The sequence below is a fragment of the Pygocentrus nattereri genome, chromosome 29, assembly GCF_015220715.1.
Source record: "Pygocentrus nattereri isolate fPygNat1 chromosome 29, fPygNat1.pri, whole genome shotgun sequence".
In the NCBI taxonomy this organism is placed as follows: domain Eukaryota; kingdom Metazoa; phylum Chordata; class Actinopteri; order Characiformes; family Serrasalmidae; genus Pygocentrus; species Pygocentrus nattereri.
The window spans coordinates 12117208-12136499 of NC_051239.1; the positions used below are offsets into that span (position 1 = coordinate 12117208).

At 40.7% G+C, this 19292-nt stretch overlaps 1 protein-coding gene across 1 annotated transcript; it reads right to left on the reverse strand.

The window, feature by feature from the left end:
- Window positions 1-147: 147 nt before the first annotated feature.
- zgc:154046 (uncharacterized protein LOC562075 homolog) lies at window positions 148-19292 on the reverse strand. The gene is made up of 14 exons (XM_017696428.2): window positions 19090-19292; window positions 16273-16551; window positions 16065-16183; window positions 12047-12100; window positions 11798-11963; window positions 10445-10619; window positions 9264-9442; window positions 6603-6703; window positions 6084-6203; window positions 5135-5257; window positions 3478-3613; window positions 2627-2689; window positions 2400-2537; window positions 148-805 (listed from the first exon to the last, which is right to left on the reverse strand). The coding sequence occupies exons 1-14, from the start codon at window positions 19114-19116 to the stop codon at window positions 590-592; spliced, it is 1896 nt and encodes a 631-aa protein (XP_017551917.1). The 5' UTR covers window positions 19117-19292; the 3' UTR covers window positions 148-589.

A 19292-nucleotide genomic window follows, 5' to 3' on the forward strand; every position in this document is an offset into this window, starting at 1 on the left:
AAGTACTATCTTCCTGTAAAACGTAGACCAAAAAAAGAAAAAGAAAAATATAATGAAATCATATTTCTTTCCTCGCATTTATGTGGAAACTTTATATCTTTCTTTTCTTTCACACCTTAGTAAAAACAAGTTTGTAGACCTTGCAGCTTATGTGTAGTGTTCAAATGTATATTTATCACAATAAATATGTAGTAATAGATATACAGCAGTCCTTTTAAGAAGATTAAATAATAGGAAGAGAAAAACAGTGATATGGAATCAGAAGACTTTGTGTACATCTACAGAAAACCTTCAAAACAGCAGTAAACAGAAACGTTAAGTAACCAAACAACCAACAAAAAAGTATTGAAGGAGCATCTTGCATTGTTCTGCAGTGTTATGGTGGTGATTTTTCCAGCAGCTCTAATGATACTTACTGAAAATGTTGTGGGACAAACATTTCAATAGTGGCAAGTTGCTCAAAGAAATAAGGGAGAGAAAACAGTTGTTGTGCGTTCACATTGTGCCAGTTGGCACCACACAGGTACAGCAGATATCACTGACTTTTACTCAGGGCTTGTCGGCCTGTTCCTTTCACCAGTACCAAGCCTCACTCTGCAGGCTTGGCCGTCTGCTCCAGAAGAGAATTCATGTCAAGCAATGCATCCTCAAGGCACCGAGATAGTTTGGTGGCGTTGGTGTCCTCACAGCTATTGAAGGCTGTCACAGCAAAATTGATGTGGTCGTCCATTGGGTTGTAGCAGACCCCATAACCGTCTGGGACCATCGGCCCAATACACATAACACAATCCGTCTTCGATCCAACCTGGCAAAAGCATGAAGACACCAAATAGAGTTTCTCGTAGACATGTGCAGACATTGGTGTATAACAATATATTTAATAAATTCTTTAACAAAAAATGCTAATGTGGCTAATTTTATGCTAATGTGATCTTATTTGAATAAGCTTGTCTTTACTAGTTTTCATTTAGTATTAGAAACTCTTTTGTCCTTTGAAGGAATGGCCAAAATTTACAGTTTACCCCTCACCTTGAACTTAGCCAATCAGCCAAGACATGTTAGGTGTCTGAGGTTGGCGCAGGAGTTACAAGGCTAATGTAGCTAACAAGCATTGGAAGCTCAAGACACCCAGTTAGCAGTCTGCATGCTTAAATATCATATACTTGCCTTCATGTTATGTGTCATGCCTCTGAACTACCACACTTGACAAAGAATGCTGGTTTGTGTGAGGTATTTGGGTGAGGTTGCCCATCTTATTATGTCAATTTAGCATGCAGCACTGTTAGTGCGCATGTAGCAAGAGCCATACTTAGGCTCCCTAACAGACTCAGAGGATCTGGCAACAGAGGAGGGAAAATTGAACTCGTTTCTTTGGAGCATTTTTGTCTTTCCATTGGATGCAATTTTTTATTATTATTATTATTATTATTGCTTTTTAAAGGTCTTACAACACAAATACAAAATAAAACATTCAAAGACAAAAGTACTAAAGCAGCAACTACAAAATACAGCCTTATAATCGTGAATCAATATGCAAATAAAATAACATGAAAGGAAAACAGAGAAATAAAAACAATGAAAAATCAAAACATTGATATAAAAAAAATTAATAAATATATAAATAAAGGGGAAAAATAAAAAATAAAAGGGGGGGTTGTGACTATTGTGCGTTCAAGGGGGGGGGGTACCAAAGTGCTCCGCAGGAAGCTGCGGGAGGGACCTGAAAAAGGTGATGAAAGGTGACCAGCACCTATAAAATTTGTCCACTGAACCCCCCAAACTAAACTTGATCTTCTCGAGGCACAAAAAAAAAACAACATCTCTTAGCCAGAGGGAATGAGAGGGAGGAGAGCGAGACTTCCAGCTTATAAGAATTCTCCGCCTTGCCAATAACAGAGCAAAAGCTATAGATTCTAATTCTCGGGAATTCAGCCGAGTACTGCCGATGTAAATACTAAAAATAGCTAGTAGAGGCCAGGGACTCGGTTGTTTATTAAAGACTGTTGAAAGAGTAGAATATACAAAGTCCCAGAATCTCCCCAATTTGCGACAAGACCAAAACATATGAGAGAGGGTCGCCGGGTCCTCGTCGCAGCGGGGACAGGTTGGCTTAACCTCCAGATAAATTTGTGCTAATTTAGCATTGCATAGATGAGCTCTATGCATTGGATGCAATTTTCTGAAATGCCATTCATTTCTAATAGATAAGAACAGCTTCCTAAAATGAGCATGACACCAACTGCAAGTTGACCCCCATGTCACAGGACTATTGTGTAAAATCATTTTTTTCCAGAATTATTGCTTTAAAGGTTTTTCCTGTCCTGTCTTTTATCCATATTTATAAGGCAACCAAATAACACCTAGTTCAGACCTTCATCTACAGAGATAAGAAAGCTTACCTGGCTGGTGAAGAGGTTGAAATGCATGGCCACAGCGTAGGAAGTATCCATGAAGATTTCAGGGAGAGAAGTAAGATCCTCAATGCCTTGCATCTTCAGGCCCAGCAGATGCCTGTCTATAGCTTGCCCATGGATGGCCTGAATATAGAGGGATTGTGTCATTCTTCATCTGTTTACTATGTGCATCTATGAAGAGAATATGTGCTAGTTTACTGTAGGACTCCCACCGTGTGTGTGTAAGTTCGATGGGCTTTGACGGCATTCTCCAAAAGTGCCATCTTCTCAGAGTTCTGCCAACAAATGAGGTGACATTGTCAAGCAGATTCTATCATAATGCTAATAAAAATGACCTGCAAATTCAGCCCTATGTGACAAACAGAAAGTAGAAAATGTGTTTGTGTGTGTGTGACATACAATTATGTAAACTGTATATATGTTTGATGTCTGTCAGTGAAAAAGCTTTAAAGGGAGACATCATCCCAGTAAAGGTGTTATCACCATTTATTTCTTATAGTAGTGTGCAAAAGTCAGAGAACAAGCTTCAAAATAGACAGCATAAGGTATCTGAAAAAAGTAGTTTTCAAAACCAGAGTTAAAAAATGATTAAAAGATTCGGACTCATAACAACCGTGCAAGACCTTGCAGACTACCAAACTGTCCTCATCAGATAAACAGCACTTGAAGCTCTAATCTTTGAGATCAAGCTCCACTCTTGCTTCAGATCTGGAAAGGTCCACAGGGGTTTCTGTCCATCCTTCCGTCCAGTGTGAAGGGATGTGTAGCTGTCAGGAAAGCCCTCGCTCAGAAGAAAATAGAACAAGAAAATTTGGAAAACAAACAAAGAAGCTGCTGGTGTTCTCAGAACAATGGACTGACCACCCCAGAGTCCAGACCTCAACATCACTTAATGTGTTTGGATTATTTGGATTGTGAAACTTCTACGACTGAAAAATGTCCCTGCAGGTTTTCTAAAAAAAAAAAATGAATAGCTTGTACTGGAAGTTAAATAAATGAAGGTTGGCCTCTGACCTTTGCATATTACTGTATGTTGAAACGTTTGTTCATAACTTTGCCTGACCTGTTTGGACTGGTCGTCCATAGCTTGTACGAATTTCACAGACTCTGTGGAGGTTGTGCGGATGGCCTCTGTTCTGCCCAGCTTAAACATGCGTAGGGAGGCGCTCTCATATGTAGGGCAGCACATCTTATACATCCTAACACAGGAACAAAACAAATTAACAAAGGAATAATGCAACTATCAGCTTATGGCCTTGAATATTACTGCAATAAATGGTTTTGTTGAAGTGACTGCGTGTGGATGTTCTTCAAGGAACATAGAGTATAACCCTTAGAGTTTTAGATTTACTACTGTTGTTCTGCCATTATAGTATTTGAATGTTATACTATAATTATACATTTAATTAGCAGTTTATTTCAAAGGAGGCCTATTATGCTCATTTTCAATGTTCATTTTATTTTGGGGGACTACTAGAATAGATTTACATGCAACAATGTTTTAAAAACTAATTTTTCTGACACTGTACATCTCTATTCGCCCTCTGTCTGAAATGCTCTGTTAGAGCTCCGGTGTCTTTAAGCCCCTCCTCCTGATAAGCCTAATGTGCTCTGATTGGTCAGCTTGTCCACTCTGTTCTGATTGGTAAACCGCTAGAGCAGTTCCACCCCTATATGTTCTGCCCCTGTCTTACAGTCTGGAGACAGACCCTCGTCTCCTGAGCAGCTGTAAACACCAGTGTGGCTGCTTGTCCAGTGGCGTCAGTTCTGTCATATCAGTTTGAGCTACAGTCTGAAAGTCAGGTCAGCGTGTTCTCGACATGCTACAAAACTGAACAAACTCTTTCCGGCCTCCACTACCTGCTGTACACTGTGTGAGGGATGTGCTAAGATGGCTGGTTGGCTGGCCAGAAGGACTGTGTTACGAGATTGCATCATCTTGTAACAAAGCAAAAGGGCTGGAATTCCAACGAGGCGTTTCAGGTGGTTGAGACAAATGGTTCCTGTGGGAGAGAGTCACTCCCTCTTGCATGAACCTTGAGATTTGTAAGTTTGCAGACTATTTACATGCACAAAAAGTTGCATAACACACTACATGAAGCAGAGAAAGTGGAAAAGCATAATAGGTCCCCTTTCATTTTAAACCAGACGAACAGACAAAATGAAAATAATATTTTTACTCTTGATGCTCAACAAGACTATAACAAACAATACCTTTCATCAAATTTAAATCATAATAAAATATCTCTTCAATGCACAAGCATAAATGTAGTGTGGATTAAAAGTCTACACATTTGGGAAAAAAAATCTTCAGTTATGAAGACAAAATAAGGAAAACACACAAACTCTTACTTTGTCATTGGGAGAGATACCTGCAAAGAGTTAGCCCAGAGGCAGTAACTGGCCACTGCTAGCCTTCATTTATTATTAACTTTGTTCACAGGGACTAGTAGTAGCCAATTAGTTCCCATTAACCTTTCATTGTTAGCTAGGCTAACAACACATGAAGTATTCTTTGTTATGAGCCTACCAGCCTTTCTCCAGCACCAAAAGGGTGTGAAAGTATGCAGCTTGAAATGCATGGAAGTTAAAACCTTGAGACATGCAAGAACAGGCCCTCCTGTTATATGTTGCCAGTGCTCATGAACCATCTAGCTGATATTTCCAGATACGTCATGAGTGTTACTGCTCTTAGCAGACAGCGCCGGGTTCTAACACACCTGTAGTAGGCCAGCTGAAGAGCCATTTGGATGAAGGCATCTGGACTGGTTTTAAACGACTTCAGGCATTTCCTCCCGTAGTGAGAGAAGTTGAGCACTCTAACATCCAGGTCATGAACCATTCTGAAAAGCAGGACTCCGGTTACAACACATGAATCATTTATTGGGAAATAAAAGGAACATGGGAGAGTTTCAAATTCAGCTCTGACTATCACTGCGTTCTTGTGTTGTAGTCACAAATCTGGACCATTTTTATTGGTCTGTTCATCCTGAAGTTTTAACACAATATAAAGAGCAACTGGAGTCTCGCAATTACGCAAAAATTTTAAACGTTTTGACGCAACAGTGACACTGTGACGGTGCTCTGACAGTGCACTTCAAACCTGTCAATAAAAGACAAAAATGTGTAATAAATATGAAGGATATCCAGTCATAAGCAAAAGTTTGAACATCCCCCATCAGATGACAGGTTTTGTTGAACACAGTCAAGGAACAAACATAAACTAACTTTTCTGCTATTTCTGGAGTACAACTTCCATTTATTGTTTAACATATTGAAAAAAATTTAACATAACATATTAAATGCACAATAACCTTCATAAGTGTGATATTTTATAGATTTTTCCCAGTATGTTACATTCAGCAAAAGCAATAATAACAGTTCGTTAAAATGTGCAGAAGCTGTGTTCACTTATTTTCACTAAAAAATCCACAAAATGTGACCAAAGCTTTGCATGCGACTGTATTTCTTTCTGCAAAACAGAACTATATGCACAACAAAAGACTTTCCATCACATTCAAGCTTACTATCTAGTCTTTTGGCTGAATTTCACCACTTGTTTCAATGAACTATGAATGGGAAATAATTCATATCAAATGACACCATGTTTCTGTTATTGCAGGTGACTCCTTAGCTGTACCCCAAGTGATTCATGTTAAAAGCACTCACATGTTCAGGTTTTGCTTGGCTTTCTCGATGTCCTTCTTGATTTCAGGTGTTATGTTGAAGCGCAGTTTCTGAGGCATGGGTAGTGGGATCATGGGAGCTCGTACCATCTCTGTTCTCTTCCTATTGAAAGCAATAGGTACAACATTTTAATGACAGAAATGCTTGTCAAATAATATGTGGTCTCCTCTTATTAGCACGTCAGCTTAACTAAAGCACATTCTTAAACTTTTTGTGGAGGCATTATCAAAATGATGCCACAGCCATGGACCCACTGGATTAGTTTATGGCAGATGTATGTATGGTATACATAGGGTAGATATAGCATATTTAAGTGAGCTATTCAACATTCTCTCTTGTCGAAGTAATAAGTACTTGCAGGTTGCAGTGATTCCTGAGAAACCCACAGCACCCCTATGCTTTTCTCTTTGATGCACGCTTTCATTTTCATTTGTGGTGCACATAACCCTTTAAAAGTAACTTAATCACATGGACATGTTGTGAAAACATACAGATCCTTACATATACTCCACCACATGGTCCACTAGGAACACGATGGGGGGTCCCTCTGCTGGGGCGTGCTCATAGGTCAGTCCACACGATCCATCCTCCCCTACTATAAACTGCAGAGATGTGGCAGAGCAAACAACATGAAGATAGAGAGCAGCTCTCAGATCAGCTAGATTGAAGACTGTTCAGATAGACTGAATGGACAACTATTCTCTAAATGACCATGTGTTCTTAGGCAGCCTAAAGTCCATTGTGTTACATATTCTGAAAAAAATCATGTTGCTACTGTTGGAACAAAACCTCGAACCTTCAAAATAATAACTTTATGGAAGAAAAAAAAACTATGTTTAATGTAAGTCATTGGAACAAGACTCTGTTTTCCTAGTAATTTTGGGCCTTTTATTTATTTTTTTGGTCAATTCATCCTAAATTGTACACACAATATAAACGACAACAGGCATTTTCGAATTATATCAAAAAAATTAAAAAACGCAAAATTAGAGATATGATGTTTTGTTCTGAAAGCCAAAATAGGTCATATTGTCATATTTCGCCCACTCTTGTCTATGTGTACAGTGATGGGGAAACAAGTGCTCACACTCTTTTGGGTTTGTTTTTTAATGTACACTATATTTCCAAAAGTATTCGCTCGTCTGCCTACACGCGCAGATGAACTTGAGTAATGTCCCATTCTTAATCCATAGGGTTTCATTTGATGTCGGCCCACCTTTGCAGCTATAACAGCTTCAACTGTTCTGGGAATGCTTTCCACAATGCTTTCCACCCACAAGTTAGGAGTGTTATTATGGGAATTTTTGACCATTCTTCCAGAAGCGCATTTGCGAGGTCAGATACTGATGTTGGATGAGAAGGCCTGGCTCGCAGTCTCCACTCTAATTCATCCCAAAGGTGTTCTATCAGGTTGAGGTCAGGACTCTGTGCAGGCCAGTCAAGTTCTTCAACAACAAACTTGCTCGTCTTTATGCTTTGTGCACTGGTGCACAGTCATGTTGGAACAGGAAGGGGCCGTCCCCAAACTGTTCCCACAAAGTTGGGAGCATGAAATTGTCCAAAATCATCAAGCATCAAGAGTTCCTTTCACTGGAATTAAGGGGCCAAGCCGAACTCCTGAAAAACAATCCCACCCCAAACTTTACACTTGGCATAATACAGTCAGAGCGTTCCGTAAGTACCATTCTCCTGCCAAACCCAGACTCGTCCATCGGATTGCCAGACGGAGAAGTGTGATTCAGCACTTCAGAGAACACGTCTCCACTGCTCTAGAGTCCACTGGCGGCGCTTTACACCACTGCATTCAATGCTTTACATTGCGCTTGGTGATGTAAGGCTTGGATGCAGCTGCTCAGCCATGGAAACCCATTCCATGAAGCTCTCTACACTGTTCTTGAGCTAATCTGAAGGCCACATGAAGTTTGGAGGTCTGTAGTGATTGACTGCATGAAGCTGGCGACCTCTGTGCTCTATGCACCTCAGCAACCGTTTACCCTGCTCTGTTACTGTCATTCCCAATCGCTTCCTCTTTGTTATAATACCACTGACAGTTGACTGTGGAATATTTAGTAGTGAGGAAATTTCATGACTGGACTTGTTACCCAGGTGGTATCCTATCACGGTACCATGCTGGAATTCACTGAGCTCCTGAGAGCGACTCATTCTTTCACAAATGTTTGTAGAAGCAGTCTGCAGGCCTAGGTGCTTGGTTTTATACACTTGCGGCCAAGGAAGTGATTGTGACACGTGAATTCAATGATTCGGATGGGTGAGTGAATAGTTTTGGCAGCACATAATGTCTTTTGACTTTGTACTTTGATAAGGAAGGTGAGAGAGAAGACAGAAGTCACTCTAATAGAATTACAGAATGACCTGAAAACATCTAAAACCACAGAGGGATACATAATGAACCGCACCACAAATACCTCTATTGCTACATCCCACACAAAACCTCTAAAAAGCAGAGATGCACATCTAAACTTTGCACATGAGAAATCCGAACAATAGGCTCTGGTCAGATGAAGAGAAATTCTTTAAGAAAGAAAGGTTGGGCGCATGACCCCTAGAACACTGTACCCACAATGAAGGTGGGAGCATCATGACATGGAGCTGCTTCTCTGAAAATGGTGGAAACTAAGGAAATGTGAAAGCAGTGATGTAATGGGACATATTAGAGGATAATGAAATCTTCCTGGACAAAAAAATCTGAGAAATCTGGGAAAAAGATGGATGTTTCAACAAGACAACGACCCCAAACATACCGCCAAAATAACTCAAGAGTGGTGTCTAAAAAAGAAGAAGAAAGTGCTCAGCACTGACCCAGCCAGTCGCCTCACTTGAATCCCACTGAAAAGTTATGGAGGATTTTGAAACAGAGTCTGCTGGAGGAACTCTTGTAACCGTGGGGCTACAGAAGACTCTTTGTCAAGAGGAATGAGACAAACTGAACCACAATTCTCCAAAAAGCTAGTTACTTCTTAATATAGACGTCTTTAAGCTGCAACTGCCAAGTCCAAGCTTTGCAACAATGTACTAAAGTTATGTATTTATGGTATCAAAAGACATACACTTAGATATTTAGACTGGAAGTCTATTGAACGACAAAAACAAAAGTGTGTGAATACTTGTTTCCCCTCACTGTACGGGGGCTCTAGCACTGACCTGCAGTGTTTTATCAAACCACCGGTTCCCACTGTTCCAGCGGCTTCCTCCACCATGCAGCATCTGGGCAGCTACTTTGCTGTAGTAAATGTCCTCTGACACTCGTGGCATTGGGGCATCCAGACACACTAAGAAGATGCTCTTCTGGATGGCCCGCACAGACTCCTTATTCGTCTTGTCTGTAATACATACACACAAGCACACACAAACTAGGACTACCACTATGATCTTGAAGTATATAGCAAAAACAATATTAGTTATGCTGCAATCATGACTAAGTGGTAACTGGCAAGTTTCAGACTTCAAAGCAATAAAAATCCATTTGAATGTGCATCAAATCCATAATTCCTATTCGGAAGATCTGAGTTTTCTAACCCGTGATGTAATTTCAACATCATGTAATATAGGCAGTGCCCATAGAACAAGACGTAATAGCATATAGAGTTTCTGGTTGTGTATGATATACTGTTTGTGTATAACGCTGATAAACAGAGGAGGGTACTGGCATAATTGTAGGGTTAAGTCCTTCCGTGCAGATTCCAATCAAACTATACGGTTTTTCTGTGACTTTTTGGCGCTATATTAATGGTTAACTGCCATAGCCTTCAGCCACTTTCACAATAAATGAAGCACTAACCAAATGGCTCTTTAATTCAGCTGTAAATGTTTTTTTAGAGCTGTTTATATACATAGAGGAGCCAAACGAGCACTAGCTTACTGTGAACATTTATTTATTCTTAACTGCCCTTTAACAGCTGAAGTTGCATGGATGCTTTTAGATGGAAAGTAGGAGACTCCTGAGTTAGAAAAGTTCCCAAATGTCAGGAACGCAGCATTACTACTGTTGTTTTGCCTATTGGGGAAAAATAAAATGTGACCTGTCAAAAAGTTACAGTGCATTTTATGTTCTGTTGATTTTCATTCCAATAGATTAAACTCAGCAATTAAACACAAATTGTGCACTACATTTTGCTGAAAAATGCCATATTTAACTATTTTCTCTGTATAAGATGTTTTAACCTTTTGATCAGGGGTGTTCAAAGCTTTGCATTTGACTATATGTGTGTTTGTGGCTCAGACACACATAGATTTTTGGTAATTCATCAACAGTGTCTTGTCAACACTTCCACCTAAATGCCGACTCAACCTGCGTTAGGCTGTGTAGAACTGGGATAGATCACCTTTGATAAGGTTGTTATAGGCCTTGCCCCAAGTGTTGCGGTGGTTGGAAGTGAGGATGCCAATAGGCTCTTTATTGGTCTGTAAAGAAGAGTTCCAGATCTTCTCCAGCTGCATATATATCTGGTCCACTGTCAGTGGGGTCCCATCACTGTTGTATACATCCAGGACAAAAAACTTGGAGAGAAAGACAGAGAGAGACTGTAAATAAGAAATGGCTGTAATATAATGATGACCTGCAGCATAAGCCATTTGCTTCTTAAGTTTTGCTGCTATGTAGCAAACAAATAACGAATGCTTAAATTGCAAAGATTTGCTTATGTGGTTTTTAACACTGTACAAGATCCTGTTATCTAGAATATGAACAAAGGTGCATCACATAGCTAAACAGTAGAGCCACTTTGAAGCCTGAATTTTCCATACTTTTGTAAATTTTTATCATTGCAAGTAATAAATATAAAAATGACATGCAGGAAATACATAACGACAACATGGAAGAGCAATGGTTAGTTACAGTTGTGTTTAATGCAGTTAGTGGTAATATCAGTCCAATAATTCCAATTTGTCAGAGCTGTCACAATATAAAAGCTACAGTACTGCTCAAAAGTGGAACCACTTTCTGTACTAGTAATTACGTCAAATTAAGTACAAGTCATTCATTTTTCAGCATCAGAAACAGGCAGAAAACATATTTAACAGAAAAATGACACAGAAGCCTCAACAACTAAATACAATGTAACTTTTTACAATTTTTTATGGGTCCACTCTTTACTTTTATTACAGGTTCCATTCTTTTAGACTTGTTTTCAGTTTTTTTTAAAATCAGCAGGATAGTTTACCACACCTGCAAAGTTCAGTCTTAGAAGTTGGTTGCATTTTCTGCTTCTCACGATACAAGAAATCACCACATTCAGTGATGCTGAGATCTGGACTCTGGGGTGCCCAGTCCATTGTTCAGAGAATACAAGCAGCTTCTTTGTTTGACAGGTTTTTTTTTACTCTTCTCAGAAATGGCTTCTTGACCACTTCATATCCCGTTTTTTCAGATCTGAATTAAGAGTGAAGCTTGATTTTCTCCTCTTTCTCAAAGATGAAAGTCTGTTTATATGATAGTGACAGTTTTGTTGGTCTACCAGGACTTGCACGGTTATTAGGAGTCCCATTTTCTCTGTATCTAATAATTTTTTAAACTTCAGTTTTAGGGAAAAAATGTCACTTTTCCTTTTTCCTTTGTAAGGGGATCTTTGACGTTTGCAAGGTACAATATAAAACCATCTTCTAATATATCAAACCATCTTCTACTTTGCATTCTCTCATTCAGTGGGACCAAGATCGCCCTTTTTGATGGAACTCACCTGAAAATTGTGAACCACAGTGATGTGTGTTGAAGGCATCTTTCCAGTGCCGTAGTTCACCATAGTGTCTTTCTTGGGTCCTGGTATCCGACATGATGTCAGCACCTGATAATACTGGTCCATACATAAAGGCTTTCCTCCAAGGTACTCAACAGGCAGTGTTTCACTGTAACGGGTTATGCTGGTCAGCGAACAGCAATAAAGAACATCAGCTGCTGTGATCCAGATACACAAATCAATATGACTCACTTGTCAATCATTTGTTTGAAGTCCAAAACCCCAGCGATCAATTTGGCAGCAAACCTGTACAGATGGAATAATGTTAGTCACTAAATTATGTAAAAAGTTTAAAAAGAATTCCACCAAGTGTTCACATTTTTTGCTTCATAAGTTGCAGAATTTTACCATTAAGACAAATTCTTTCAGAGTGGTTTTATAGGAAACGTTCTGTTCTGGAGAAAGTCCGATTTCACAGCGTTGGTGATTTGAACCACATGCCTTAATCTCCCTTGCAGAAAGCTATTATGTGAAATGGTAACAAATGTGTTGCCTAAGGCCTTAGGCATTGTTTCAGGATAGTTCTGAGATTATCCTTTGGCCCAAAACTTATATTTTAAAATCCATCCATGGCAGAGGTACATGCAAGGCACTGAAGGCAAAACAGAATTCAAATAAAACTTATTTTGCAGATTTATCACTATTGTACAATCATCAACATTACATATAAAAACTCTGTGTGGGTTTGGGATAGTACAACCCCATTTCCAAAAAAGTTGTGACACTGTGCAAAATGTAAATAAAAATAGAATGCAATCATATGCAAATCATGTAAAGCGTATCTTTAAAGGAAAACACTACACGACTAGACAACATCAAATGTTGAAACTGAGAATTTAAAAAAAAATATATATTCCCATTTTCAATTTGATGCCAACAACACATTCCAAAAAAGTTGGGACCCCTCTGTTTCATCACCTCTTTTAACAACAATCTGTAAGTGTTTGGGAACTGAGGATACATTGTTGTAGTTCTGAAAGTGAAATATTTTCCCAGTCTTGCTTGATATGGGATTTCAGCTGCTCAACAGTTCAGATTCTCATTTGCAGTATTTTGTTTTTATTTCATAATGCGCAAAATGTTATCAGCGGGTGACAGATCTGGACTGCAGGCAGGCCATTTTAGCACCCAGACTCTTTTAATACAAAGCAATGCTGTTGCAATGCATGCAAAATGTGGTTTTATACTGTGTTACTGGAATAATCAAGGCCTTCTCTGAAAAAGATGTTGCTGGATGGCAGCATATGTTGCCAAAACAGGTACATATTGTTCAGCATTAATGGCGCCTTCACAGATGTGCACATCACCCATTCCATGTGCACTAATGCCACCCTATACCATCATGAATACTGGCTTTTGAACTGTGCACTGACAACGAGCTGTGTGGTCTTTAGCCCAGAAGACCCAGTGTCCATGATTTCCAAAAAGAACATTATTCTTGAGTTGTTGCACTATTTGATCATTAACAGAGTAGTGAACCCCTCCTCGTCTTCACTTCTTGAAGACTCAGCCTCTCTGTGATGCTCTTTTTATACACAATCATGTTACTGACCTGTTGCCAATCAACCACCAGGTGTTTTATTAGCATTATACTAACTTTACCAGCCTTTTGTTGCCCTCGTCCCAACTTTTTTGGAATGTGTTGTTAGCACCAAATTCAAGATGACCATATATTTTTCAAAAAACAATCAAATTCTCAGTTTCAACATTCGATATGTTTTCTTTGAGCTATTTTCAATTAAGTATAGGGTTTAAATGATCTGCACATCATTGCATTTTGTTTTTATTTACATTTTGCACAGTGTCACAACTTTCTTGGAAATGGGGTTATAAATACAATGGTTACATCTGTGTTGAAGACATTACAACACCTGGTTCTTATCACAACCACTGTAAAGTTCTACGTTTCTCTACAATTTTATATTGTGAATGAATCTCAGTGATGCAGAATTTCCCTTTCAGAATAGCCTCTTTACATTGTGGCCCATGTAGTGTGCATTGTAGTCCATGTAGTGTGCATTGTAGTCCATGTAGTGTGCATTGTAGTCCATGTAGTGTGCATTGTGGCCCATGTAGTGTGCATTGTAGTCCATGTAGTGTGCACTGTGGCCCATGTAGTGTGCATTGTGGCCCATGTAGTGTGCATTGTAGTCCATGTAGTGTGCATTGTAGTCCATGTAGTGTGCATTGTAGTCCATGTAGTGTGCATTGTGGCCCATGAAGTGTGCATTGTGGCCCATGTAGTTGTCCTGCATGTTGTTTACCAATAAGGGAAAAGGCACTGGCACCCAGTGAGTTAAAATCCTTGACCCCCATAGTTGCCACACTCAGCTTCCTGTGTGTAAACAACATCACCCCAAGGGACAATGTGCACAGATTTGGGGGCAAGTCTGAACGCAGAACATGGCTGAAAAGTGTTATTTCGGTGTCATTAGTGGCACTCGTCAGTACGCTGTCTCTGCTTGGTGCAGATCTTGACCATGGATCGTTCTGCAAAAGCTGCTATGTGCAGCAAACCGAGCTTAAAATAGCAATAGGTAAAGGAGAAGCCTGCACAAAGGTCAGCCTGCAACTTAAACCCCATAATCTCTATATCAACATACAACAGCGGTACAGTAGAGAGCAACTTTATTACGCTTTTCAAGAAACAATAAATCGTGATTAATTTAGAAATTAGAGGCATGGAAATAAACCTGTGCGATTCTGCTCTATTCTATCACATTCTATTCACCTCCATTCAGTTCTGTTCCACTCTAATCTACTCCATTCTATTCTCTCTATTCAATTCTATAAAGCTCTTCACTAATCTGCTCACTTCTATTCAGTTCTTTTGAACTCTGTCTAATCCACTCTGTCTATTCATTTAACTGTTCAGTTCTCCTCTATTCAATTTTGTTCCACTCTATCGGATCTACTCCATTATATTCAGTTCCAATTCAGTTCTATAGAAGTCTATCTAGCGTGACAAGCCAAAGGATTTTTCACAGAGTTTTAATTTAGCAGGAAAACAAGTATGTCAAAACAAGTTTTCAACACATACAAACATCCATGTTACAACTAATGGCATGCTGAAGCACAGGCTGAACTCCAGAACTCCAGCTCCTGCGAGTTGGTGACTAAATTATTTAGCAGAATGGGCTGTTACCCAGCGCCTGTGCTTTGAGTTCCACTGGCTAAAAGAAAAAAAAAAAACATTAGATGACTGTTTTGTCACTGTCGATGATTCTTCTTTGTCTTTAAAAAGCAAACTGGAACAAAAGCTTCCTTGCACTAAAAATCACATTTGCCTTTTTCATGTGTAAAAAAGGACTAAACATTAAAAGAATAGTTAAAAATCAAATTTACCCAATTTTCCATTTACCCCAGCTGTAACTGATCAGCCAAAACATGTTTGGACATAAATTGTCCTTCTTTAGTTTAGAACTGGGTTAACACTGAGGCCAATGCTGTTAACAAACACTAGAACTCAACAGCCACCAAAAGAGCCTTCAAAACTTCTCTCAACCCCCTCAAACCGCGTCCAGCTATTAATTAAAGTCGGACAGACTTGCTGGTGTGGTTTAGTAAAATAAAGTCTGGTAAAATAAAAAGCGAACAAATCTGTGTGACATTAGTGAAGATCTGGATGTGGTTTGAGTGGATTGAAAGACGTTTTTGGTCATGTATTCTTACAGAAACAATTTGGGCTGTTTGGGTGACTATTGGGTTCTAGTGTTTGTAAACAATGTTAGCCTCTCATGTCCAGTTCTAAACTAAAGAAGCAAAACTGATCGTCGACTGATCGTGGGAAAATGAGAGTTTTCACCAAAGCATTCCTTTAAACTATAACTCAAAGCTTGTAATTGTAATTAGAATTACAAAAATAATGTTTCCGATGGCGTTTTCACGGTGTAGCTGTGCACCAGTGTGACAGGATAACTAAGACACAGATCACTAACACATCCAGAAAAAATGAATAAATTCTACATTAAATTTCAATCATTAGCAATGAACTGATAAGTGGTCATAGCCCTACTATTGTTTATTATATTTAAAGCTCTACTCTTCCCTATTCCGTTCCTTTCTATTATATTATAGTCTATTTTACTAACTCTGCTGTATTCTGCTCTGTTGTATACGATCTTATTCTGATCATGCATCTAACATCTTACAACAATTAAGGAGAAGAGATTTTTGATTATGTCTGATAGACAATCCTTATAGAGTGTACCTCATTTGTCCCTGGCGGTCTTGAAAGTGCATTTGGGGTAAGACCACCCCAGGGCTTGTGTATACAGCAACCGGCATACGAGAGTCCAGGTAGGCCGACTGCATCCACCACTCGGAGAGCTGCATCATGAGACAAAGGATTAGGCAGCATTAAAGAAGTTAGGACACAGTAATGTCTCTGCGTCATGCTTAGTTGCGACTCTACACACCCAGTTCTCAGTTTTGCGGGCTCTCCTCTCCAGTCCCCTCTGCAGCCTTTCTCCCACCCCACCACACCGGAGGAACTCGGCCACAAGCGCACGCGTGTGCTCCAGCTCTTCCTCAGTGACCAGCGGCTCCAGCATGGCCAGGTAGCGCTCGCACGTCTGTTTAAGTGGCGGGACAGGGAGTTTGGGCAGACCCTCCTGATGTGCAGTGGAGCGAATGGACAGCTGCAGTCCCACCACCGGCCTCACCAGGTGAGAGGGCACCCCTACACCCAGCCTGGACTGGAAAGCAGGAAAGAGACTTAATAAGCCTTAGGATTTTACATGGATAAGAATTTAAAGGAGAAATATGGCTTGGGAATCAATGCCACATCACACTGCACTGTGGAATCGTTCCACCATATTGGCAGGCTTTGTTATTTCTTTACATGCTACGAATACCCTGACTGTGACAGCTTAGAGAGGTCACTGCTTTATTGTGCTCTTTTTCAAGTGAAAAGGGATGTATGCAATTTTACAGAGATGCCAAACAACATATGGCCAAAAATGGACTTACTAATGGTGTGGATTCATACAAACTCCCATAGAGTGAATAAATGTTCTGGATGTGCTGCCTTGTCTTTCACTCCTACACTTTCTTCCTACCTGCTCTGTGGTCTAACAGCTGTTGACTACTTTATAAAGTTCACTCAAAGCCCATGAACAGTTTACAAATAGATATTCCACTCAGTCATAGCACATTTCACTCAGTTACCTGCATTTTTCGCTCAGTTTCAGGCAAATTTCGCTCAGCTACAAGTATATTTCACTCAGTTATTGGCACATTTTACTCAGCAGTAGCATATTTCACCCAGTCACTGGCATATTTCACTTAGTTACCAGCATTTTTCGCATAGTTACAGGCACATTTTACTCAGTTACTAGCATTCTTCACTAAAGCACTGGTATATTTTACACAGCCACTGGCACGTTTCACTCATACTGGCATATGTCCCTTAAATGTTGGCATATACATTCTGTCTACAGTCTTTGTTAGCCAGGAGACAGACCTGTATGGGTGAAAGAGGTGCTATTGTGGCATTTAGTCTCTTCAGCTACAGCCAATCTGGTAGTCACGGGCTGGAGGTTAGGGAACCAGCCTCATGACCGGAAGGTTGCTGGTTCGATTCCCAGAGCCGACAGCACATGACTGAGGTGTCCTTGAGTATGTTACTGCGCCCTCATGTATATATATATATATAGATCATGCATTTCGCTGCTGTTGGAAGAAAACCTTATATCTCTTCTTCTTCTTCTTTCTGCTGCTCCCTTTAGGGGTCGCCACAGCGGATCATCTGCCTCCATCTTGCTCTATCCACTGCCTCCTCTACTTTCACACCAACCATCTCCATGTCCACCTTCACTACATCCATAAACCTTCTCTGAGGTCTACCTCTTCTCCTTCTACCCGGCAGCTCCATCTCCAACATTCTTTGACCAATATATCCACTATTCCTCCTCAACAAATGTCCAAACCATCTCAACCTGGCCTCTCTGGCTTTATCTCCAAACTGCTCCACCTTCACTGTCCCTCTGATCTGCTCATTTCTAATCTTGTCCATCCTTGTCACTCCCAACGAAAATCTCAGCATCTTCATCTCCGCCACCTCCAGCTCAACCTCCTGTCTTTTAGACAGAGCCACAGTCTCCAAACCAAACATCATAGCAGGACGCACTACTGTCTTGTAAACCTTCCCTTTCACTCTTGCTGCTGTCCTTCTGTCACACATCAGCCCTGACACCCGTCTCCACCCACTCCATCCGGCCTGCACCTTCTTCTTCACCTCTTTTTTGCACTGTCCATTGCTCTGGATGGTTGAACCAAGATATTTGAAGTCATCCACCTTTATGACCTCTACTCCCTGCATCTTCACTTTTCCACCTGCCTCCCTCTCATTCACACACATGTATTCCGAGATTCTGAGAAAACCTTATATCTCCATTTCTGTCATTTTTTAGTTTCTGCAAATGAGTTCAGTGAGTCAGTGACGTCACACAAAGAACGAATTTAAAATGAGCCTTTTCTGCTGCTTTGTTTACATTTCTGGGTTATACTGAATGTTAAAGCTTTAAAACATAGCAGTGTTTACATAAACATCAAATCCCACACTTTAACTCTTGGAGTGTTCTCTTGCAACATGCCTTACAAATATTTTGCAATCCCTTGTATTTGCAAGGAAGCACAAAATCATTGAGAGGGAATGAAAATCACTGCGAGGGAACGCAAAATCATTGTGAAGGCACGGGAAATTTTCCAGAGGGCACACAAAATTATCGCGAGACAATGCGAAACCACAAAATCGCGAGGCAGCCCAAATCGCTTGCCCTCTGTAACCGTCCCTGTCCTGTCTGCCAGTGGGGGGCGCCAGCAGGTCCGTGTTTTGTTGTGAGTCCCTCACGCCCCTCTGTCTGTAACGTGAGACGAGCCTGAGACGCTCCTGCCGCTCTGAGCGACTCCGCTTCAGCGAGCTGGCTCCTCGGAAAGGTCATTATGAGCTCCGCTCCGCCTGTTTACGCTGTAAACCTCTCACGCGCTTCACCGATCAAGTCCTGCTGCTCTCGCGCTTAACCGCCGCATTTCAGCCGCTCACACCACATCGATCACATCACGCGCGTCGACTCTAGCGCCCTTGTGTTTGTCAGGAAATACACAGACTAAACACGTTACCGTGCATTATAGCAAACACGCTCGCCCCACAGCAGGTCACCTCCCGCGCGAGGTCAGGGCGGAGCGGGTAGAGCCCGCTTCTCCCCGCAGAGCTGACCGGCACTCGGACTCACCGCCGCTCTCGCCAGGACGCTCAGCATGACTTCAGGAACAGTCCCGCCGACTTTACACACTGGTGGTCGTGGGTAAAAAGCCCCCCTGACATTCTGCGCTACAAGGACGAGCGGAGGAAAGTTTCTGTGGAAGTTTGGCGCACATCTGCGCCCCCGTCTGGACAAGACTGAGCGTTAGATGACGGTGATGAATCCAGAGAATG